Source organism: Stegostoma tigrinum, chromosome 32 (genome assembly GCF_030684315.1).
Source record: "Stegostoma tigrinum isolate sSteTig4 chromosome 32, sSteTig4.hap1, whole genome shotgun sequence".
Taxonomy (NCBI): Eukaryota; Metazoa; Chordata; class Chondrichthyes; order Orectolobiformes; family Stegostomatidae; genus Stegostoma; species Stegostoma tigrinum.
The window spans coordinates 24,030,190-24,050,826 of NC_081385.1; the positions used below are offsets into that span (position 1 = coordinate 24,030,190).

Sequence of the window (20,637 nt, forward strand, 5' to 3'; positions counted from 1 at the left end):
TTCAAAAAGGAAATGATTAAGCTAAAATGTACTACATTTCTTGTACTTCAAAATAAAAACACACTGTTAAAATAACTGGAATGAAATAACAATCAGTCATTTCCCAGTATTACATGCAGGAATTTATTTATTCAAACATATAGTTTCAAGGGTAAATGATTTATTCTTTACCTGCAGCTGGTTAGGAAAATATTACATTATTTACTTATTTTCAGCAAGGATTAATTACTTTGGCTCTAAGGAGGTCCTGTACAGATGTCTTTCCAAATACTTTAGGTGAAGTTATTCAGTGTTGTACTTGCTATTCCGGCTTTCATGTACGGTTTCATTTTTTCCACTTTTTAGAAAGAAGGACTGTATTGTTTAGTTTTTTTTAAACCTCGTTTTCTTTTATTTTTCTATTTTGTAACTAAGATTCTGTACGTAGGTACCTTTGTACCTAAGATGGCATCCTAAGTAGCAACTTGTAAACTTTTCACTGTACTCATGTGAGTACATGTAACAATAAACTCAATTCAAGTTAGTGGTTTAATTTCTGATTCACTATGAGCTACCAGAGTGAGTTGTGCCTTGCTTCATCTTTCCTCCTTTATTTGCAAAATGTGACAGGCAGAATCTTAAGTATTCTTGGATGTGTCAATTTTGTCAAGTTTCTTGGAGAGTTTCTCATCCTGAGATCTATCAAGATCTCTTGTCATATCTTACCAAATTTACCTTGTTAGATAGGCAAACCACTCTTCTGCCAGTTCTCACCCCATCTTTCCATGCTCTCTTCCTGGGAAAATCTACTTACCAGATATCTGATATGAAAGACTATCATCTATATTTAAAGGCCTATATGCATTTTAAAGTATGATGAACATATATTCAGAAAATGTAGAAGTCGGAGAAGATGGTGCCACAATTCTTTAATGAGGACCTGTAGACGAGTTTATATAGAGGAGGGGTGTCCTTTTCCCAGACCACTGGCAGTGGAAGCTACACTAGACCTGACAGTCTGGTCCGAGGCCACTTCTCACATCAGTGCATTCTCTGTGATCCAGAGGAACTGCTAGTGATGTTGCAAGAAGGTTTTGCATTCCACCAGTGTAAGACCACACTCTTTTCTGCTATCTGACACTTGTTGTATCTCTACTCCTGCTCTCATCTCCTATGAAGCTCATGCTGTGCCGCGCTATGCACCAGGACTTAGCCAGGACATGCTTGGTGGTATCTACAGCCATAAAATCTGTATTAACAGGCATTTAAAGTGGGAGCTGTAACGGAAATGCTCAGAAACGTATTTAAAACTTAGCTTGAACAATTTACAATCCCCCCCCCCGCCCCCGCCGAATGCACCCCACCAACTCATATTAGGAATTAAAGACTTTGAAGCATTAGAAATAGGGTGTTTCTTTTAAAAACACGATAAGCTCTTTAAAAAATTACCATAATACAGTAAGCATGCTGATCTGAAGGGGAATACTGGAGAAAGGAACATTGAAAGATAATAAAATGTGAGGCTGGATGAACACAGCAGGCCAAGCAGCATCTCAGGAGCACAAAAGCTGACGTTTCGGGCCTAGACCCTTCATCAGAGAGGGGGATGGGGGGAGGGAACTGGAATAAATAGGGAGAGAGGGGGAGGCGGACCGAAGATGGAGAGTAAAGAAGTTAGGTGGAGAGGGTGTAGGTGGGGAGGTAGGGAGGGGATAGGTCAGTCCAGGGAAGACGGACAGGTCAAGGAGGTGGGATGAGGTTAGTAGGTAGCGGGGGGTGCGGCTTGGGGTGGGAGGAAGGGATGGGTGAGAGGAAGAACCGGTTAGGGAGGCAGAGACAGGTTGGACTGGTTTTGGGATGCAGTGGGTGGGGGGGAAGAGCTGGGCTGGTTGTGTGGTGCAGTGGGGGGAGGGGATGAACTGGGCTGGTTTAGGGATGCAGTAGGGGAAGGGGAGATTTTGAAACTGGTGAAGTCCACATTGATACCATATGGCTGCAGGGTTCCCAGGCGGAATATGAGTTGCTGTTCCTGCAACCTTCGGGTGGCATCATTGTGGCAGTGCAGGAGGCCCATGATGGACATGTCATCAAGAGAATGGGAGGGGGAGTGGAAATGGTTTGCGACTGGGAGGTGCAGTTGTTTGTTGCGAACTGAGCGGAGGTGTTCTGCAAAGCGGTCCCCAAGCCTCCGCTTGGTTTCCCCAATGTAGAGAAAGCCGCACCGGGTACAGTGGATGCAGTATACCACATTGGCAGATGTGCAGGTGAACCTTTGCTTAATGTGGAATGTCATCTTGGGGCCTGGGATGGGGGTGAGGGAGGAGGTGTGGGGACAAGTGTAGCATTTCCTGCGGTTGCAGGGGAAGGTGCCGGGTGTGGTGGGGTTGGAGGGCAGTGTGGAGCGAACAAGGGAGTCACGGAGAGAGTGGTCTCTCCGGAAAGCAGACAGGGGTGGGGATGGAAAAATGTCTTGGGTGGTGGGGTCGGATTGTAAATGGCGGAAGTGTCGGAGGATAATGCGTTGTATCCGGAGGTTGGTAGGGTGGTGTGTGAGATCGAGGGGGATCCTCTTGGGGCGGTTGTGGCGGGGGCGGGGTGTGAGGGATGTGTCGCGGGAAATGCGGGAGACGCGGTCAAGGGCGTTCTCAATCACCGTGGGGGGAAAGTTGCGGTCCTTAAAGAACTTGGACATCTGGGATGTGCGGGAGTGGAATGTCTTATCGTGGGAGCAGATGCGGCGGAGGCGGAGGAATTGGGAATAGGGGATGGAATTTTTGCAGGAGGGTGGGTGGGAGGAGGTGTATTCTAGGTAGCTGTGGGAGTCGGTGGGCTTGAAATGGACATCAGTTACAAGCTGGTTGCCTGAGATGGAGACTGAGAGGTCCAGGAAGGTGAGAGATGTGCTGGAGATGGCCCAGGTGAACTGAAGGTTGGGGTGGAAGGTGTTGGTGAAGTGGATGAACTGTTCGAGCTCCTCTGGGGAGCAAGAGGCGGCGCCGATACAGTCATCAATGTACCGGAGGAAGAGGTGGGGTTTGGGGCCTGTGTAGGTGCGGAAGATGGACTGTTCCACGTAACCTACAAAGAGGCAGGCATAGCTGGGGCCCATGCGGGTGCCCATGGCCACCCCCTTAGTCTGTAGGAAGTGGGAGGAGTCAAAAGAGAAGTTGTTGAGTGTGAGGACGAGTTCCGCTAGGCGGATGAGAGTGTCGGTGGAGGGGGCCTGGTCGGGCCTGCGGGACAGGAAGAAGCGGAGGGCCTTGAGGCCATCTCCATGCGGAATGCAGGTGTACAGGGACTGGACGTCCATGGTGAATATGAGGTGTTGGGGGCCAGGGAATTGGAAGTCCTGGAGGAGGTGGAGGGCGTGGGTGGTGTCACGGACATAGGTGGGGAGTTCCTGGACCAAAGGGGAGAAAATGGAGTCCAGATAGGTGGAGATGAGTTCGGTGGGGCAGGAGCAGGCTGAGACGATGGGTCGACCAGGGCAGGCAGGTTTGTGGATTTTGGGAAGGAGATAGAAACAGGCCGTGCGGGGTTGGGGAACAATGAGGTTGGAGGCTGTGGGTGGGAGGTCCCCTGAGGTGATGAGGTCATGAATGGTGTTGGAGATGATGGTTTGGTGCTCGGGTGTGGGGTCATGATCGAGGAGGCGGTAGGACGTGGTGTCGGAGAGTTGGCGTCTGGCCTCGGCGATGTAGAGGTCAGTACGCCATACTACCACTGCGCCACCCTTGTCTGCGGGTTTGATGGTGAGGTTGGGGTTGGAGCGGAGGGAGCGGAGGGCTGCCCGTTCTGCGGGGGAGAGGTTGGAGTGGGTGAGAGGGGTTTCACCAGTCCTTCTCTCCAGCCTTACTTATGATTTTCTGTGTTAATGGCTTGCTGCTCACACCCAGACAGGAAATCATAGCTGCAATGGGACTTACTTTCTTCATGGCTAGCCACACTTTCGTGCCAGTCGGCAGCTTTCTGCACCCTGGCTTCTGCTGTAGTATTCTCGTCTGCTTTTCACCCAGTTTGAAAGGCAGGGAGGAGGGACAATGGCATGCACATGAAACCTGCAAGTTAAAATCATCTGAACCATGCTGCCATAGTTGGACACATGGAATTTCTCTCTTCTACACACTCTCTTCCCTATCTCAAACAATCCGATTTACACTTGCAGTTAAAATGACCCCTTTATGATAATGGCAATATGTGTTTAGCTTTGACATCCATCTGGGGGTGGGGGGAGGGGCAATTGGGGGTGAGATGGCAATTATATTTTTGTGGATATTCTTTTTCTGAAGTTAATGTGCTGCACGATTCACTTTATTGGGCCCAATGGGTATAACAGCTGCACCTTCCAAACATTGAATTAAGTGGTTGGATGATCATTGTAAGGAGTATTCTGCTTCAATTAGACATCATTGGTGATGTGCATTCATCTCAGCAAATGTGAATTATTGAAGACTGATTAAAAATACATAATTATTGCTTCATTCCTGAAGTGCTTTATTTAAGCACTCTCTTTATCCTCCAAATTGAATGCCCCCGTGACCTTTCACATAATTAATTTGCATTTGTTGATTGTTGTCTTGTGAACGTGCATATGAAATGGAAGTACTATTCTCAGTTTTTATACTATTCTGAACGTGAATGCATTTGTCTAACAGTGGACTGGATTTTGTTGTGAAATTAACAATGAGGCTAATGGCACTCAGTTACTTATGCACAAATCAAATAGTAACTTGCGGGAAGCATATGTTAATAGTTAAATGTGAAAATTTGGAAGTTGAAGTCTTGTAGTTCACCTCTTGTCTGAACCTTATGCAAAATCAACCTCTTGTCATTTCTCTACATTCAAACACATTAAATGGTGTGAAACCGCTGTTCTAAAACTTTATAAGAGACACTAGATTTGAAACATTGACTCTACTTTCTTCCCAGAAATGCTGTCAGACCTGCTGAATTTTGCCAGCAATTTGTTTTTGTTTCAGTATGTACTTTGTTTTCTTGCATTTTTCAATGACACTAACACTTGTTTACCTTCACAGTTATCTTCTGCTAAAAGTTCCAAACTCATGAATACTGATCAGTCTATCCAACATGTTGTGGATGGTGAGGAGTGCAGCACTATCGAAATGAAGTGGAAACAGAAGGCACAGAAGTTGCAGGTTAGGTTACTTACAGTCTTATTATTTTAATATGCCATAAATTTGCAATTTCTCAGTTACTGAAGCAGTCGATTTTCCAATGCAACAAGGCCTGGACATCTAGAACATAGAACATTACAGCACAGTACAGGCCCTTCGGCCCTCGATATTGTGCCGACCTGTCATACCGATCTGAAGCCCATCTAACCTACCCTATCCCATGTACGTCCATATGCTTATCCAATGACAACTTAAATGTACCTAAAGCTGGTGAATCTACTACCGTTGCAGGCAAAGCGTTCCATTCCCTTACTACTCTCTGAGTAAAGAAACCACCTCTGACATCTGTCCTATATCTTTCACCCCTCAATTTAAAGCTATTCCCCCTCGTGCTCGCTGTCACCATCCTAGGAAAAAGGCTCTCCCTATCCACCCTATCTAACCCTCTGTTTCTTATGAGAGATATAAAATAATCTAACCACCACCCCTTGACATTCAATGATGTTACCATCACTGAAACCCCCACTGTCAGCATCCTGAGGGTTACTATTGACCAGAAACTCAACTGGACTCACCACATAAATACAGTGGCTACATGAGAAGGTCAGGTGCTCGGAATACTGCAGCAAATAACTCATCTGACTCCCAAAACCTGTCCATCATCTACAAGGCACAAGTCAGGAGTGAAGTGGAATACTCCACATTTGCCTGGATGAGTGCAGCTTCAACAGCACTCAAGAAGCTTTGCACCATCCGGGACAAAGCAGTCTGCTGGATTGGCACAACAGCCACCAGCATCAACTCACTTCAACACTGATGCTCAGTAGCGGCAGTGTGTATTATGTCTAAGATGCACTGCAAAAATTCACCGAAGATCCTTAGACAGCTCTTTCTAAACCCATGATCACTTCCGTACAGAAGGACAAAGGCAGCTGATTCATGGGGCCACCACCTGCAAATTCCCCTCCAATCCAATCCAATCACTGTTCTGACTTAGAAATATATCACTATTTCTTCATTGTTAATGGGTCAAAATTCTGGAAATTCCTCTCTAACAGTACTGTGGGTTTACCCATAGTACATGAGGCAGTTCACCACCACCTTTTCAAGGACAAATAAAAGCATGCAATAGATGGTGGCTAACCAGCAACACCCACATCCCACAAGAGAATTTTAAAAAGGGACGTGTTCACAATTTAGGTTTAAAAATTTGATCGAAATAATCACTAATATCCACAATTGATCTTTTTTCTAACACTAAAATGACATTTTGAACATGATACAGCAATAGTTTTACAGATTGCCCATCCTTAAACACAGAATATGGCACTGACCATGTCAGTATTCTGCAGACTTTTGCAGTTAGAACAGTGATGATGCTTCACATATATTTCAGGAGCAAAAGATATTTAATAGGCAGTAAAGAAATCATAAGTAGTATTAAGGTTGTTATGTTTGTTAATATTCTCATTACAGTTGAGAATGCTTCAATTGTCCCAAGATATGGACAGATTGTTGGTGCAGTAAGTGTATTACAGTAGCTTGTGATTATAGCATTCTTCTCTATGAATGTTCCTTTGGCCTTCCTTCATCTTGCCTGGTTCACTCGCCACTTGGAGAAGGCAGCTACCTGACTAGCACTGCTCTCATATCCAAGAACTTGTTAATATAATTTATTTCTAGATGCTGGTAATGTACCCTATGTTAGTTATTTATTTGAACTTTCTAATTAATACAGAACAGGTAAGGAGAATGTCAGAATGATCTCCTCACACCCAGTCTGTCACTCAGTTTTCCTTTTAGCTGAAGATCTTTTCCTGATCTTCCTAAACACTTATAAAAATCAGAGATGACACAGGACACCAGATAAACTCCTTGATCTCAGTTCAGACATCTGTGAGCATAATCTTATCTCTACCTTGGTTTGGTTCCTTCGAATTATTTATGCATTTTTCCAGAGAGATAAGATTAATGCTGTGCCAGGTAGTTCTATGAGAGTTCTTTACTATATGAAATATATTATTTATTAGGGATTCTGTTTTTTTTACAAAAATGCTAAAGCAGTGGTGTCTTCGTACCTCTTGCAGACTGTGTTCTCCTCACCATGGCACAAATGTTATTCCCTGTTTTTGTGCTTTTTTATTTATTTGTGTAATATGGGCATCACTGGCTGGCCAGCATTTGTTGCCCATCCCAAATTGTCCTTGAGAAGATGGTGGTGACCTGCCTTAATCAACCACAGCAGTCCACCTGCTGTGGGTTGACTTACAATGCCATTAGGAAGGCATTTCCAGGATGTTTACACAACAACATTGAAGGAGTAACGATATATTTCCAGGTGAGGATGTGGTTTGGAGAGGAACTTGCAGATGGTGATATTCCCATGTATTTGCTGCCCTTGTTCCTTTAAATGGACGTAATCATGGGTTTTCAAAGTGCTGCATGAGGATCTTTGGTGAATTTCTGCAGTGCACCTTGGAAATGGTGCGCACTGCTGCTACTGACTGTCAGTGTTGGAGGGAGTGAATATTTGAGGATGTAGTACCAGTCAGATGGGTTGCTTTGTCCTGAATGGTGTCAAACTTGCTGAGTGTTGTTGGAGCTGCACTCATCCAGGTAAGTATTCTTGATTTTTGCCTTGTAGATGATGGATAGGTTTTAGGGAGTCACAAGGTGTGACCCTGCATTTAGCACAGCCAGGGAACAGTGGAATGTAGGCTGTGTTAGGAATTAGTCCCCCTCTTGCTTTTCTTTTCTTTAACAAAAGACAACACAGGAATGCTTTTTAGATCGTCCCATATTTCTTGGGCAACAGAACAGTCTTATTGAAACCAAGTAAAATGACAACATTTTGTTAAATAGTCTCTTTTAGTAGAAAAATGCTGGTTAAAAGCAGAAGCTCACTATTGCAAAACCATAGTTGCAGATGTGCATGCCATTTCTCTTTGGCAGCACATAAAATAGCAGACATCACTGTGCAAAAGCTGGCCATTCAGCCATTTGTGCCGTAGCTGACGCAGCATGGTTTACATGTTTATACAGGTTCCTTCAGTTACGACTCTGTCCATAAATTGTATCATGTAGATGTTGAATATAGATCAGGCTGCCAAGGCCCCCATACCATGTTCAATTCTCAATTGCAGGTCATAATTTTTCAGGCAGAAAAGGGGCAGTGTCAGTTCAAAATCACCCATGATGTTTGTGTGGTAATACATTGTAATTATTGTTAATTTTTAAAATTCAGAACCAGAAAGCAAAACAACTATCTGCTCGGAAAAAAGGATTGACCAGTGTAGTGAAAGAGAGATCCTCAAGACCTCCCAATGAGCCTTCCAGTAAACTGCAGATGCAGAAATCCCAGGTTTTTGAGGACCAACGACATCAGTTTGAAAGCGTAGTCCATCCGAATAAAAATACATCTGACTTGCTAATAATGCACAGAGATGACAACAATGTCTTGTTAACTCCTGGCAGTGACCAAACATTTACTTCATCGTCTGTCAATCAAATTGGCCCGGCCTTTGTTCCGAATTCTCTTCCAACAGTGAATCTGAATATCAACTTAAACACATTGTCATCTGGTGGCAATACGCAGACCACTGTTAAGCTGGTCCCATCTCATCATCCAATGAGTCAAACTGCTTCTGTCTGCAGAGATGACAATATTTATAATACATCTCAAAATCCTGTTCCATATCTTCAGGAGTGTCAGAAGAATCCTGAATCGTGGATCTCTCACTTTCCAAACCAGCTCAACACGAATGCATCCCATTTTTCAAAAACTTTGTATGTACCAGAAAATACCCAGCATCAACTTCTGTGTAACATACAGCCCCCTTTCTACACGCAATATGGAAAAACCGAGCATAGCCAGATGTTGAATCCTAACTACCATCAAGCTGCTTATGCTAGAACATTAGCACCAGATCTTTGCAATTACTCTCATCTGCAAAGGACAGACATTGCTGCTGGAAATTCACAATTCCATCCCATGAATCAAGAAAAAATTACAAGACAGGATCACAATCAGCTTGGAAAGAAATATGGGAATTCAAGGTAATCAATAAACAATAAATGTATAGCAGTGTCTCAGTCACCTTTCTCTGTTATTTACAATTAGCAAAAATCTGCTTAAAGAAAGATCAGTTATGCAAGAGATCCTTATTAAAAATACATTTCATTTATCCATGATTTATGATATAATGTTTACTTACTTTTTCACTCACACATGATCCTTTAGTATCCACGAAACACGATTAAGATTTTTTATTTTGCGTTCAGACACTGATGCTGGGTCAGATGGAAGTCCTGACTCCACACTGTGTTGGAAACAGTCACTCAATATTGATTTTGTTTGAATCACCCAAATAATGACCAGAAGCCTGCTTGTTTAACATCCAGTTAACTGCAGGAGGAAGGCTTTAAGCTTCTTTTTAATTGCCTTTGGAACATAGGCATCATTACCAAGGTCAGCATTTTCTGCCAATCCTTCATGCTACTGCAAAAGTTGTGGTAAACAACCTTCTCTGTAGCACTGTGATCCAGATCCATAGGCTCACCCACAGTGCTAAATGGAAAAATTTATGAAGTTTTAATACAATGACAGTGAGGGAATAGAAATATAGGCCCAGATTCTCTCTTGGTCAGGCTGGTCCGTTTTGCTCTCGTGGATGCGAGTTGTGCACAGAGACCCTTCAGAATTCACATTGTAACAGATTCTTAAGAAATTGTCTAGCAAATTGAAGATTTCACTAGGCAATTTCTTTACAACTGGAACCCTTCAAAAGTCTCCAATTAAATTGGAAAAATCAGAAGGTTTCAATGAAATTATGTAAACAGTTACTCAGGAAAAGTTAGACAATTAAATATGTAGACTACCTTCTGAGTAACCATTTAACTGACCCCATACTTAACTGGTAGAACGGCACTTACATATCAGATCACTTGTAGCCTTGGCACCACACCATTTTGGACCCAACAGCCCCTATCCCCACATTACACCAACACCCCTTTCTCCATTGCTGAACCTACTCCCTCCCCTTGCCACCTTGCACCTGACACTTGACACATTACACCTTCCCACTTGATATCCTACCCAAGTGGCTCCCTATCCTTGCTGCACCCTAATATCACACTTATCTTTTGCACCTGCTTTTTGACAAATGCTATCGAATTTGCCAGCTGAACTTTCAAAATTCAGTTTACGGCAGTTGACTGCTTTATAAAGGTGTAGTTTGCCTTACCCTGACACTTCTGCACTACAAGAGAATTGTCAGAATAGCAGTATGACTTCACACTTCTGAAGGACCCCTGATTAATTCTTTTCATAAAATAGAAAGATAGGAGTGGCAATCTTTGTGTGATCACCAATCCTCAGAAAATCCAGCCTCTAGTTGCTGATCAAAATAACGAGTAACTTGAAGATGAGCTTACAATTGCTAGTGCCCCAGTGAAGATGTTATCTTTGTCCATGTAGATCATATAATTCATGGGTTTGAAGTGTGCTCTTGAAGGGCCCTTGGAGGTTTTGCTGTGGTGCTGTAGTATGGGATACAGTGCTGCCACTGCGCACCTGGAGCGAAGAGGATGAAGATTTAAGGTGGTGAATTAATTAAACGTCTCTGTTTTCCTTCTTATCCAGTCCTGAATATTCATAGATATCCAGGGCTCTCTTGGCTTATTACTACTACAGTTCACCCAGGAGCAACTGTTCCCAGCCCTCTTTGGCCAGATCCTGCCTTATTATAATAAATATCCTTCCCCCCCCATTCCAAACCCTTTTCTCACAGACCATCTTTTTCCTTTACTGCAAACTTAAAATGTACTTGTTGTGGTCTCTATCACTAAAATGGTCTCCCGCTGCCACTTCAAACACCTGTCCAGCTTCATTCCCCAGAAGTAGGTCCAACAATGCACTGTCTCTTTTTTGGGCATTCTACACATTGATACAAAAAGCTGGCCTGAATACATTTTTAAACCATTTATGTTAGGACTATCTCAATTAATGTTGGGTTAGTTGAAGTCCTTTCAAATAATAATCCCATTATTGTTTTGACACACTATCGCAAGTTGTTAAGATTTCTGCTCCCCTGTTGCCCACAGACTGCTTGGCAGTCTATGATACACTCCCAACAGTGTGACTGCCCCATTTTTAATCCTAAGGTTTGCTCACAAAACTTCATTTGAAGACCCTTCCAAGATATTATCCCTCCTTAATTTGACACCACCTCCTGTTTTACATCCTCCCCGTCCTGCCTGAAGATCCTATACCTGAGAATGTTGAATTATCAGTCCTGCACTTCCTTCAACCATGCCTCTGTGATAGCATGAACAACACAATTCCATGTGTGAATCCATGTTCTTAACTCATATGTCTTACCTATAATCCTTGCTTTAGAGTAAAGGTCATCCACTCTTTTGATCCAAACAGTGGAGAATTATCCCACTGAGTTTTATTGACTTCAGTTTCTCTGGGACACCTTGATGTCACACTCAGTGCTGAGTGGCCTCAGAAGAACCTAAAATGAACATTGGTGACCAGGCTGTGAGTGCATGCTACTTGAAATCACTGTTGGTGATACTTTCCATCACTTTGCTAGTGATTGGGAGCAAACTAATGCACCGGTAATTGGCTGAATTAGATTTGTTCTACTGTGGAATAACTGAAGAAATTTGCAAATTGTTACAGAGTTGTCTGTGTTGAAGCTGTCTGGGACCAGCTTGACAAAGTTAATTCTGGAGCACAAATCTACAGAACAATGTATCACACCCTTTTCTCCAGACTTATTCAGAGGTATCTTATGCTGTTTGAAAATTGCAGAACCTCAAGATTGCATTAGTTTTTTTTTGCTTTTTCCTGGCTACCCTAGCTCCCAGTGCATTATCAAAGAGGTTCTGGGGATATTTAGTGTGCAGCATGAGGGCCAGCTGTTTGTATTTTCAACTATATCTGTTGGATTGTATTAGATATCGCTGAGGGAACAATGAGACATTTATGACACCTAATGGATAGATCATCAGTAACAAAGTGCTAATTGAGATGAGAGTTCTTGGATTGATCCACCAACATCCAATGACCCATTAGATAGCACCGAGACAAATTTCTCCTGCCTGAAAGGCAACACTGTCACTGGTTTGTATTTATTGGTTATCGTTGCTTATGATGAGAGAGAAATCCTGAAAGAAATAAGAAAATCAGTAGACTTTTACACTTTAGTTAGCACCTTATATGACACTGATTATTTGCATTTTTAATATGTCACTGTCTATTGTTTGGTTATTCCAAATTATCTGGATCCTTGCCTGATAAGATTGCATACTGCTATTGCATTGCACTGTTCTTGTCCCATATGTAAAGAAGTTGAAGTTGTTATTTAATTTCCATTTAGGTCTATTGTTTAGGTTAACTAAGCCATGTTTACTGAAACTGCATTGTCTCATTTTTGCTAATATTTACATAATATTTCCCAAATATAATGTATAATTGTAACAAAAAATTTTGAAGAAACTAACATAATGCAATTATGCAATCACTGTTACAGTTGCATCTGTTTCGCGACAAGCAGTTGTGACTGCTTAAAACAAGTTGCTCTTAATTTGCTGGGAGTCAGTTTTTAACTGGCAGATGGTTCCTGCTCAACAGTAGCTTTGAAAAGCATGTTGATATGTCCTATCATTATAAGAGCCATTTATTGACAGGGCAGCTAGTGGTACTGATTGAACACCTCATTCTTGTCTTTAAAACTCATTGTAAAATCTAGATGAAATTAGATGAAATGTAGCATTTTTCCAAATTAATATGGTAGGTTGTTATTTGCAAGTTATCAATAAATATGATAGCTCTTTGTTGTAACAATTGTTTGTCCCTTTAGCTAAAAGCTGTAAGGAATTGATATTTTTCAATATCAAGTTTGATATTCTGTTAATTTTTTTTCTAAATTATAGTAATGGCCAACTTTGGGGTTGTCTAATCAACTTCTGTAATCTGATTTTATACTGTATGATTCAGAGCTTTTTTTAAGCAGGCTACCTTTATAGTGATTGCTATCCTGAAAGTCTGAATTGACTTAGTTGGAGAAATCCACTTGCTACATGTAAAATAGTCTCGTGAGAGACCACCACTGTAATTGAAGTGCGATATATTAAATGTTGTTCCAGTGTTTACAAAGCAAAACAACATTTTAGATTATTTATTAATTAGACAGTTATAGGGAGGTCTAATTTTTGACCAACAGAAAAACTACATTTAGTTGATTATTGTGACCAAAATGTCTCCCACTGGGAGATCATCTTTCCTAAGCATGGCTACTAAAAATTAACAATTTCTGATGTCCAACTAAACAAAATCCTAGTAAAACATGCAATAGATTTCAAAAAGAAATAAAGAACCGTGGATGCTGGGAAGCAGAAACAAAAACAGAAATTGCTGGAAAAACTCAGCATGTCTGTCAGCATCTGTGGAGGTACAACAGAGTTAACATTTTGGATCTAGTGATGACGTTCTGGGGGAGGGTCACTGAACCTGAAAAATTAACTCTGTTTTCTTTCCACAGATGGTGCTAGACCTGCTAGGTTTCTTCAGCAATCCCTGTTTTTTTTTGTTTTTGCATTTCATAGATTTCTTCTTGTACCATTTTTGGTGTTGGTGTGATATAATGTTTTTGCAGTACTGACAATAGAAACCGAATTTAATAACAAAAGCTAATTTTGGTCCAATTTGTGACTAACAAAACATTGTGAACCAAATATACATATTTTAATAATTTGAGAATGCTGCCAGGCACCAATTAGTATAACCGGTTCTAGTCTTTGTGTTTCTGTGCAGCCAGAAAAATATCTGTCTCAGACTCAGCTTTGTTTGAAGTCAATCTTATCCATAGGCACTCAGAGATAGTTGGAACTGCCGATTCTGGACTCTGAGACAAGGTGTAGAGCTAGATGAACACAGCAGGCCAGGCAGTATCAGAGGAGCAGGAAAGCTGACATTTCAGGTCTGGACCCTTCTTCAGAGAAATAAATAGAGAGTGGGAGTTGATGATGGAAGATTGATAGAGGAGTCGATAGGTGGAGAGAAGACAGACAGGTCAAGGAGGCGGGGATGAAGCCGGTAAAGGCGAGTGTAGGTAGGGAGTTGGGATGGGGTTTGGTCAGTGAGGAGGGAGGAGCAGATGGGTGGGAGGGAAGACGGACAGGTCAAGGAGACGGGTACAAGATGGGCTGGTCTTGGGATGAGATCGGGAGTGGGAGATTTTGAAGCTTGTGAAGTCCACATTGAGACCATTGGGCTGCAGGGTTTCCAAGCAGAATAAGAGGTATTGTTCCTCACATATCACCTTGTCAACCTCCGATTCAACGTATCATTCTCCGCCACTTCCACCGCCTGCAATTTGACCCCATTACCAAGGATATAATTCCCTCCCCAACCTTATCTGCCTTCCGGAGGGACTTCTCTCTCCATTGCTCCCATGTCTGCTCCACATTTCCCACTAACTCCTCCACACCCGGCACTTTTCCCTGCAACCACAGGAAGTGCTACACCTACCCCTGCGTCTCGCCCCTCACCCCCACCCCAGGACCCAAGAAAACCTTCCACATAAACAGATGTTCACCTGCACGCCTGCTAATGTGGTATATTGTATCTGCTGTTCCCGATGTGGCCTCCCCTACATCGGGGAAACCAAGTAGAGGCTTGGAGACCACTTTGTGGAGCACCTACATTCGATTTGTGACAAATGACAACAACTCCCAGTCACAAACCACTTCAATTGCCCCTCCCACTCCTTGGATGACATGTCCATCGTGGGCCTCCTCCAGTGCCACAACATTACGACACAAAATCTGGAGGAGCTGCTCCGCATATTCTGCTTGGCAACCCTGCAGCTCAGTGGTCTTGATGTGGACTTCACAAGATCCAAAGTCTCCCCACCCCCAACCACATCCCAGGACGAGCCCATCTCGTCCCCGCATCCTTGACCTATGCATCTTTTCTCCCACCTATCCGCTCCTCACACCTCACTGACCAACCTCCACCCCACTTCCGACCTACTAGCCTCATCCCCGCCTCCTCAATCTGTCCATCTTCCCTTCTACCTACCCGCCCCTGTCTCCTCACTAACTAACCCCCATCCCAACTCCCTACCTACACTCACCTTTGCGAGTTTCATCCCCACCTCCTTGACCTGTCCGTCTTCTCTCCACCTATCGGCTCCTCTGTCCACCTTCTTTCATCGCCTACACCTCTCCCTATTTAGTTCAGAGTCCCCCTCCCCTCCCCCATTACTGAAGAAGGCCCAGGCCCAAAACGTCAGCTTTCCTGCTCCTCTGCTGCCCGGCCTGCTGTGTTCATTCAGCTCCATTCTTTGTTATCCATAGGTACCATGTTTTGACAGGGAAATGTCAGCTTTCCTGCTCCCCGATGCTTCCTGTGTTCCTCCAGCTCCACACTGTGTTTTCTGTGTTTTGACATATGTTTTATTGGAAAACCATAGACTGGAAAAATTGAAGTTTGAACTCCTTTGTTGCAGAGAATGAACCAGTTACTGGGCCACATTTTCTGAGGAGTGGCAATTTCACACTGGTTGCCACTCCATCTTTTATTTTACAGAAGAAGTGACCTCCACATTTCTGAGAGAACATTCTGCTCGGGTCTTCCTCAAAAATGTGGAGCCATTCTTCCATTCTGACAGTTCTTTCACTTTTAAAATTGTCAGAGTTAAGCAAACCACACCCTTCTTTTACAGCAGCCAGATGTTGTATTCCGAAATTTAAAAGTACTTAACATCAATTTTAACAGTTGCTCTCAAATAGGTAATACATCTGGAAAGTATGATGTTGGGATTCTGGGAGGGTAAGATGCCAGGTGAGTGGGTTCACATTTATGAGGGTGCCAGTTAAGTAGGGTGCAAACTGGCTAGAGTGCCCGGTAAGTAGGATGCTAGCTTGTAAGGGGGTAACATGCCAGTGTTAGGGTGCCAAATGGGATGGGGCAATGGTGTTAGCTGGGTGGGATGCAGTGAGAAGGTGTAGAGCACCAGGTGGTTGGGGTACCAGGATGCAACTGGCAAAGAGGCCTTGTAAAAGATTAGGGAGGTCAAATTGGGCTGGGGAAGGGTGGGTATCAGATTGAGAAGTGGTGGATTTGGAGCCTGGCTGCAGCTGAGGGCAAGATCCAGTCAGGAAGATGGGAATGGGTCAGTGAGTCCAACTGTGTACAGGTGCCAAATCAGGTCCAACAGCAGCAGAGTGGAGAGATATAGGGATCAATCCAGTTGTGGTTGCATGTGGGTTCAGAGGTCGAGGCAAGGTCAACATTTGTTGTGGAGGGAACCGGGCTGGTGGCACTACAGCTGAGGGGCATTAGAGGCCTTGTTTGGCAATGGTACAAGATATTAGATCCGAAGCAAGGAGCATTGGTTCTCCAGGGTGATGTTGGGCCACCAGATACATGTCAGCCCTTGGGAGAAGGGGCATTGGATCAGGATCTGGAAGGTGTCAGTGCTCTGTGGAAAGTGTAGTTTGGAATATGTGAGATAAGTATGAGGTCAGTTTAATAGTTACTCAGGAGTTAGACTTTGTATTTCATTGTTTCTTTCCTGCATATCTTACTTAATTTCACCTGAACCATCTGAAGTCTCCAGTTTTTAGTGGAGAATTTTAGAGCGATCTAGCCATAGAGGAATTTCCCAGGTGAAAATTCAATTTCCCTGACAATTCATTCGGAATGTGCTCCTGATTGGAATTCTGCAGGGCTTCCTAGCACAACTCCTACATATGTTGGAATAAAAACTGTCTGGCCAGTGGAAACTCTTTTAAAGACACTTGTTGGACAGATAAAGACATGTGTATATATATTAAAATATGTTATATATATATAGTTTTTAAGAAGCTGGATTTCAATACATTATAATGAGACATCATGGCATCAGGTGAAAGACAAAAGTAATTGCCCATCAACAGGGATTGAATTGGCTTGAGTACAGTTTCTTGCAAACCTGAGGACCAGTTGGGACTAAGAACTCTAAGTAGCTTCTAAGTAAACTAGATCATTCTCTCTTTTTCTCTGTCTTTAATTGGAAAAGAAATAACACTTGAAGATTTAAAAAAAGGAGTGAAACCTCTGCTTCAAGCCAAGGTCCAAGTCCAACTGCTTCACTACCAAATTGACAATTGCAACAGTCAACAATATGATATCATTGCAAAAATATAAAATATGAACAGGCAAAGATCATTGTTTCCTCTATTTTGATTGGACTCTGATCCACAGACTTTGTGCCTTTTTGCCCAATGTTTTCCACCTAAGACATACTTAGAAGAGCTGCTTGTCCCATCTAAATGACCATTCTACATGTGAGTGATTAGAATTAAAGGAGGTATGGTTTATCTTTGCATTAGTTATCAAAAGCCGTTTTTGCCACTTATTGGAGGATAAGTTAGTTATAATAAAGTTTCAGTTTGCTTGTTCATTCATTGATCTTGGTGTGAATTTCTTTTATCTTAGATAACAGTGAGGCATTAACCATCTGAGAGTTTAAGTTGGTTATATTTCATTTTGGTGACAACTTATGAAATAGTGGGGATTGATTTCTACTGCACTAATCTTACTAGGCTCGTAAGAACATTTTAGTTGTTTTTCATCAGTTAGATGCTGGGTGCTGGAACCATTTCCCTGGCTTATTGTAACTGGTTAGATTGTATTTCTATCTTTGAAAAGATGTTACAGGCAGTAGCCAATTCAATAAAAGTTAAAACTTTTTTTTATCTAGGTTCCCTCTTCTTTCCTTTCTGCCATCTTATCAGCAGCATTTGGTTCAGTCTCCTAGCACACGCCTCATTCAGCAAATGGAACATATTTATGAGGGCACACCACGTCCGCTTCACACACACCCTGGTTGTCACCTGGTGCTGCCACCTATTGGCCTCATGAGAGACAGTGACTCTGAACCAGACCAAACTCAGCCAAATGAGAAGAAAGAAGTGACAATATCACGCTGTAATTCGGATGGCTACTTGGCACAAATGGAGAAGGTTAATAAGCTCAAAGGAAATAATAAGTACAAGGTACACACATTAAAATGGCTGACAGTTTCTGAAACTTTATATGATAGTTATGAAAACAGCATCTTAATTAGCCATTTTGTATTATGTATGGTAAAATGTTATTTACATTCTTCTTCATGGAATTTTTGTCACCTGATGATCCGACACAAAAATGTTGCATGTGTTTAAGACTGATGCTGATTTACCAAGCTTACATGATCTCATGCGCAAACCTTCTGTCTCACTCTTAAGAACTTTATTTAAATATTTTGGCCACAGTCAGTGTGCATACAAACATAAATACCAACTTGGTTGTGTTTCCACATTTCTGATTTCAGGTTTACAGTAACCATGGTTTGTGTTTATATAAATAATGGAAATTTGTGGGAACAGAGCCCTTGTGTAGAATTGGGGCTTTAGATTAATGAACAGAAAGAGTTTCAGCATATCAGCGTAAGAAAATCAATGCATTTTTTTTAACAAGCATGCTGACTGATTTGCTGAATTTTCATTTCTTTTAGTGTTCTCGTGTTTATATTTTGTTTTAATTTTATCAGTATTTCTGACCAGCTTCTTCAAAAGATTTTTTTTCATAAGTACCAACTAACGTTTATATTTCACATCGCTAAAAACAGATTGTTTGATAACAATCAATAAGGGTTCATCCAGCCCCACACTTTGTTATCTTGTTTGATAACAACCCATTTTTTGTGGAACCTTGCTTTCCAGATTGGCCACCTTCATATTCTATTTTCTGACATTGACTGGAATTTGCTGTCTGTAAAATGCTTTGGGATGTCTTGAATTTGTGAGAAGTGCTTTATGTCTGTCCTGTATGTCAGTTCTTATTTTCAGTTCCTTAGAGGTACACATGATGGGCTAGACTTTTTGTAATCATTGAGGGTCTTGCCCACCAATGCAGAACTGGGGAGAGACTAGGATAACTTCCGTGGCTCAAGCCTGACTAAATACTGATCATCATTAAGCTTTCCTTGTAATTTAGGACCCTGGGGCAAAGTTCCACCTCCACCTGGAGCTGTGAGTTAATCTGAAACCTGTAGCTCGTGATTAGTCGTGCTACCTAGACTTCACTACGGAGCTTCATTGGATCTCTGGATTTGAAAGTGAGCTGGCAGTTGTGGGATTGGACAACAGGAGAGAGCGTGTAGAAGAATTGGAGGCAAATGTGATGGGGTGCAAGCGGGCTTTGAGTGACCCCCTTCATTCATCATTTGTAAACAGAGCACCTAGTAATGAGAGACCCTCCCAGTAGTCTGCTGACAAACATGATGGGGTTTGCAAAGCAGCCTGAAAAGACACAGAGCTATGTGACTGCTACTCAGTTCCTGAACTCTGTAAATTCTGGAAGGCTCAGAGATAATTAGTGTCAAGTGGCCCATTAATGAGTCAAATTGATTTCCTGATACAAGCGAGTAGTGAGCATTGGCTGTTCCTGCCTATGATTTAATCACAAGACGTTGCCTCCTGGGACTTAGTGTGCCGAGCTGCCATGTATGGCTGTGTAGATTCCACTCCTCTGACGCCATACTGCACCTCATTTCCTTTGCTATGCCCTTTCCTGCCACTCCTTCTAAGGTACCATCTTTTGCAAGCTTTTCCCTCACTGTTTATAGAATATTTATAAAGATTGCTCACTCTGCTTCTGACCTCATTAATCTATTGCAAAGTTAATCTTTGGGAGAATGTAATTTACTGGAAGTTGCAAGGACTGTCGGAAAGGCAAGGTCACGGTGATCATGGGGGACTTCAATATGCAGGTGGATTGGGTGAATAATGTTGCTGGTGGATCCAAAGAAAGAAAGTTCATGGAATGTTTGCAGGATGGCTTTTTGGAACAGCTTGTGATGGAGCCCACAAGGGAGCAGGCTATTCTGAACTTAGTGCTATATAATGAGCCAGACTTTATAAAAGACCTTAAAGTAAGGGAACACTTAGGAGGCAGCGATCATAATATGGTAGAGTTCAGTCTGCAGTTTGAAAGAGAGAAGGCAAAATTGGATGTAATGGTGTTACAGTTAAATATAGGTAATTACAGGGGCATGAGAGAGGAATTGACGAAAATCGACTGGAAGCAGAGCCTAGTGGGGAAGACAGTAGACCAATAATGGCAGGAGTTTCTGGGTGTAATTGAGGACACAGTACAGAGGTTCATCCCAAAGAAAGGAAAGATTATCCGGGGTGGGATTAGACAGCCATGGCTGACAAAGGAAGTCAGGAAATATATTGAAGAAAAAGAGACAGCCTATAAAGTGGCCAAGAGCACTGGGAAATCAGAAGATTGGGAAGGCTACAAAAACAGACAGAGGATAACAAAGAGAGCAATAAGGAAGGAGAAGATCATATATGAAGGTAGGCTAGCCAGTAATATTAGAAATGATAGTAAAAGCTTCTTTCAATACATAAGAAACAAACGAGAGGCAAAAGTAGATATTGGGCCGTTCTAAATTGATGCTGGAAGGCCAGTGAT

General features: G+C 42.5%; 1 protein-coding gene across 2 annotated transcripts in view; it reads left to right on the forward strand.

Annotated features, from left to right (window-relative positions):
- The window catches only part of jhy (junctional cadherin complex regulator), an 84,119-nt gene that overhangs the window by 47,362 nt on the left and 16,120 nt on the right, over window positions 1-20,637 (forward strand). For both annotated transcript variants that reach the window (XM_059639075.1, XM_059639074.1), the window contains exons 4-6: window positions 5,016-5,135; window positions 8,359-9,170; window positions 17,876-18,170. In XM_059639075.1, coding sequence (XP_059495058.1) covers window positions 5,016-5,135; window positions 8,359-9,170; window positions 17,876-18,170 — 1,227 coding nt within the window. The remainder of the gene's footprint in view (window positions 1-5,015; window positions 5,136-8,358; window positions 9,171-17,875; window positions 18,171-20,637) is intronic.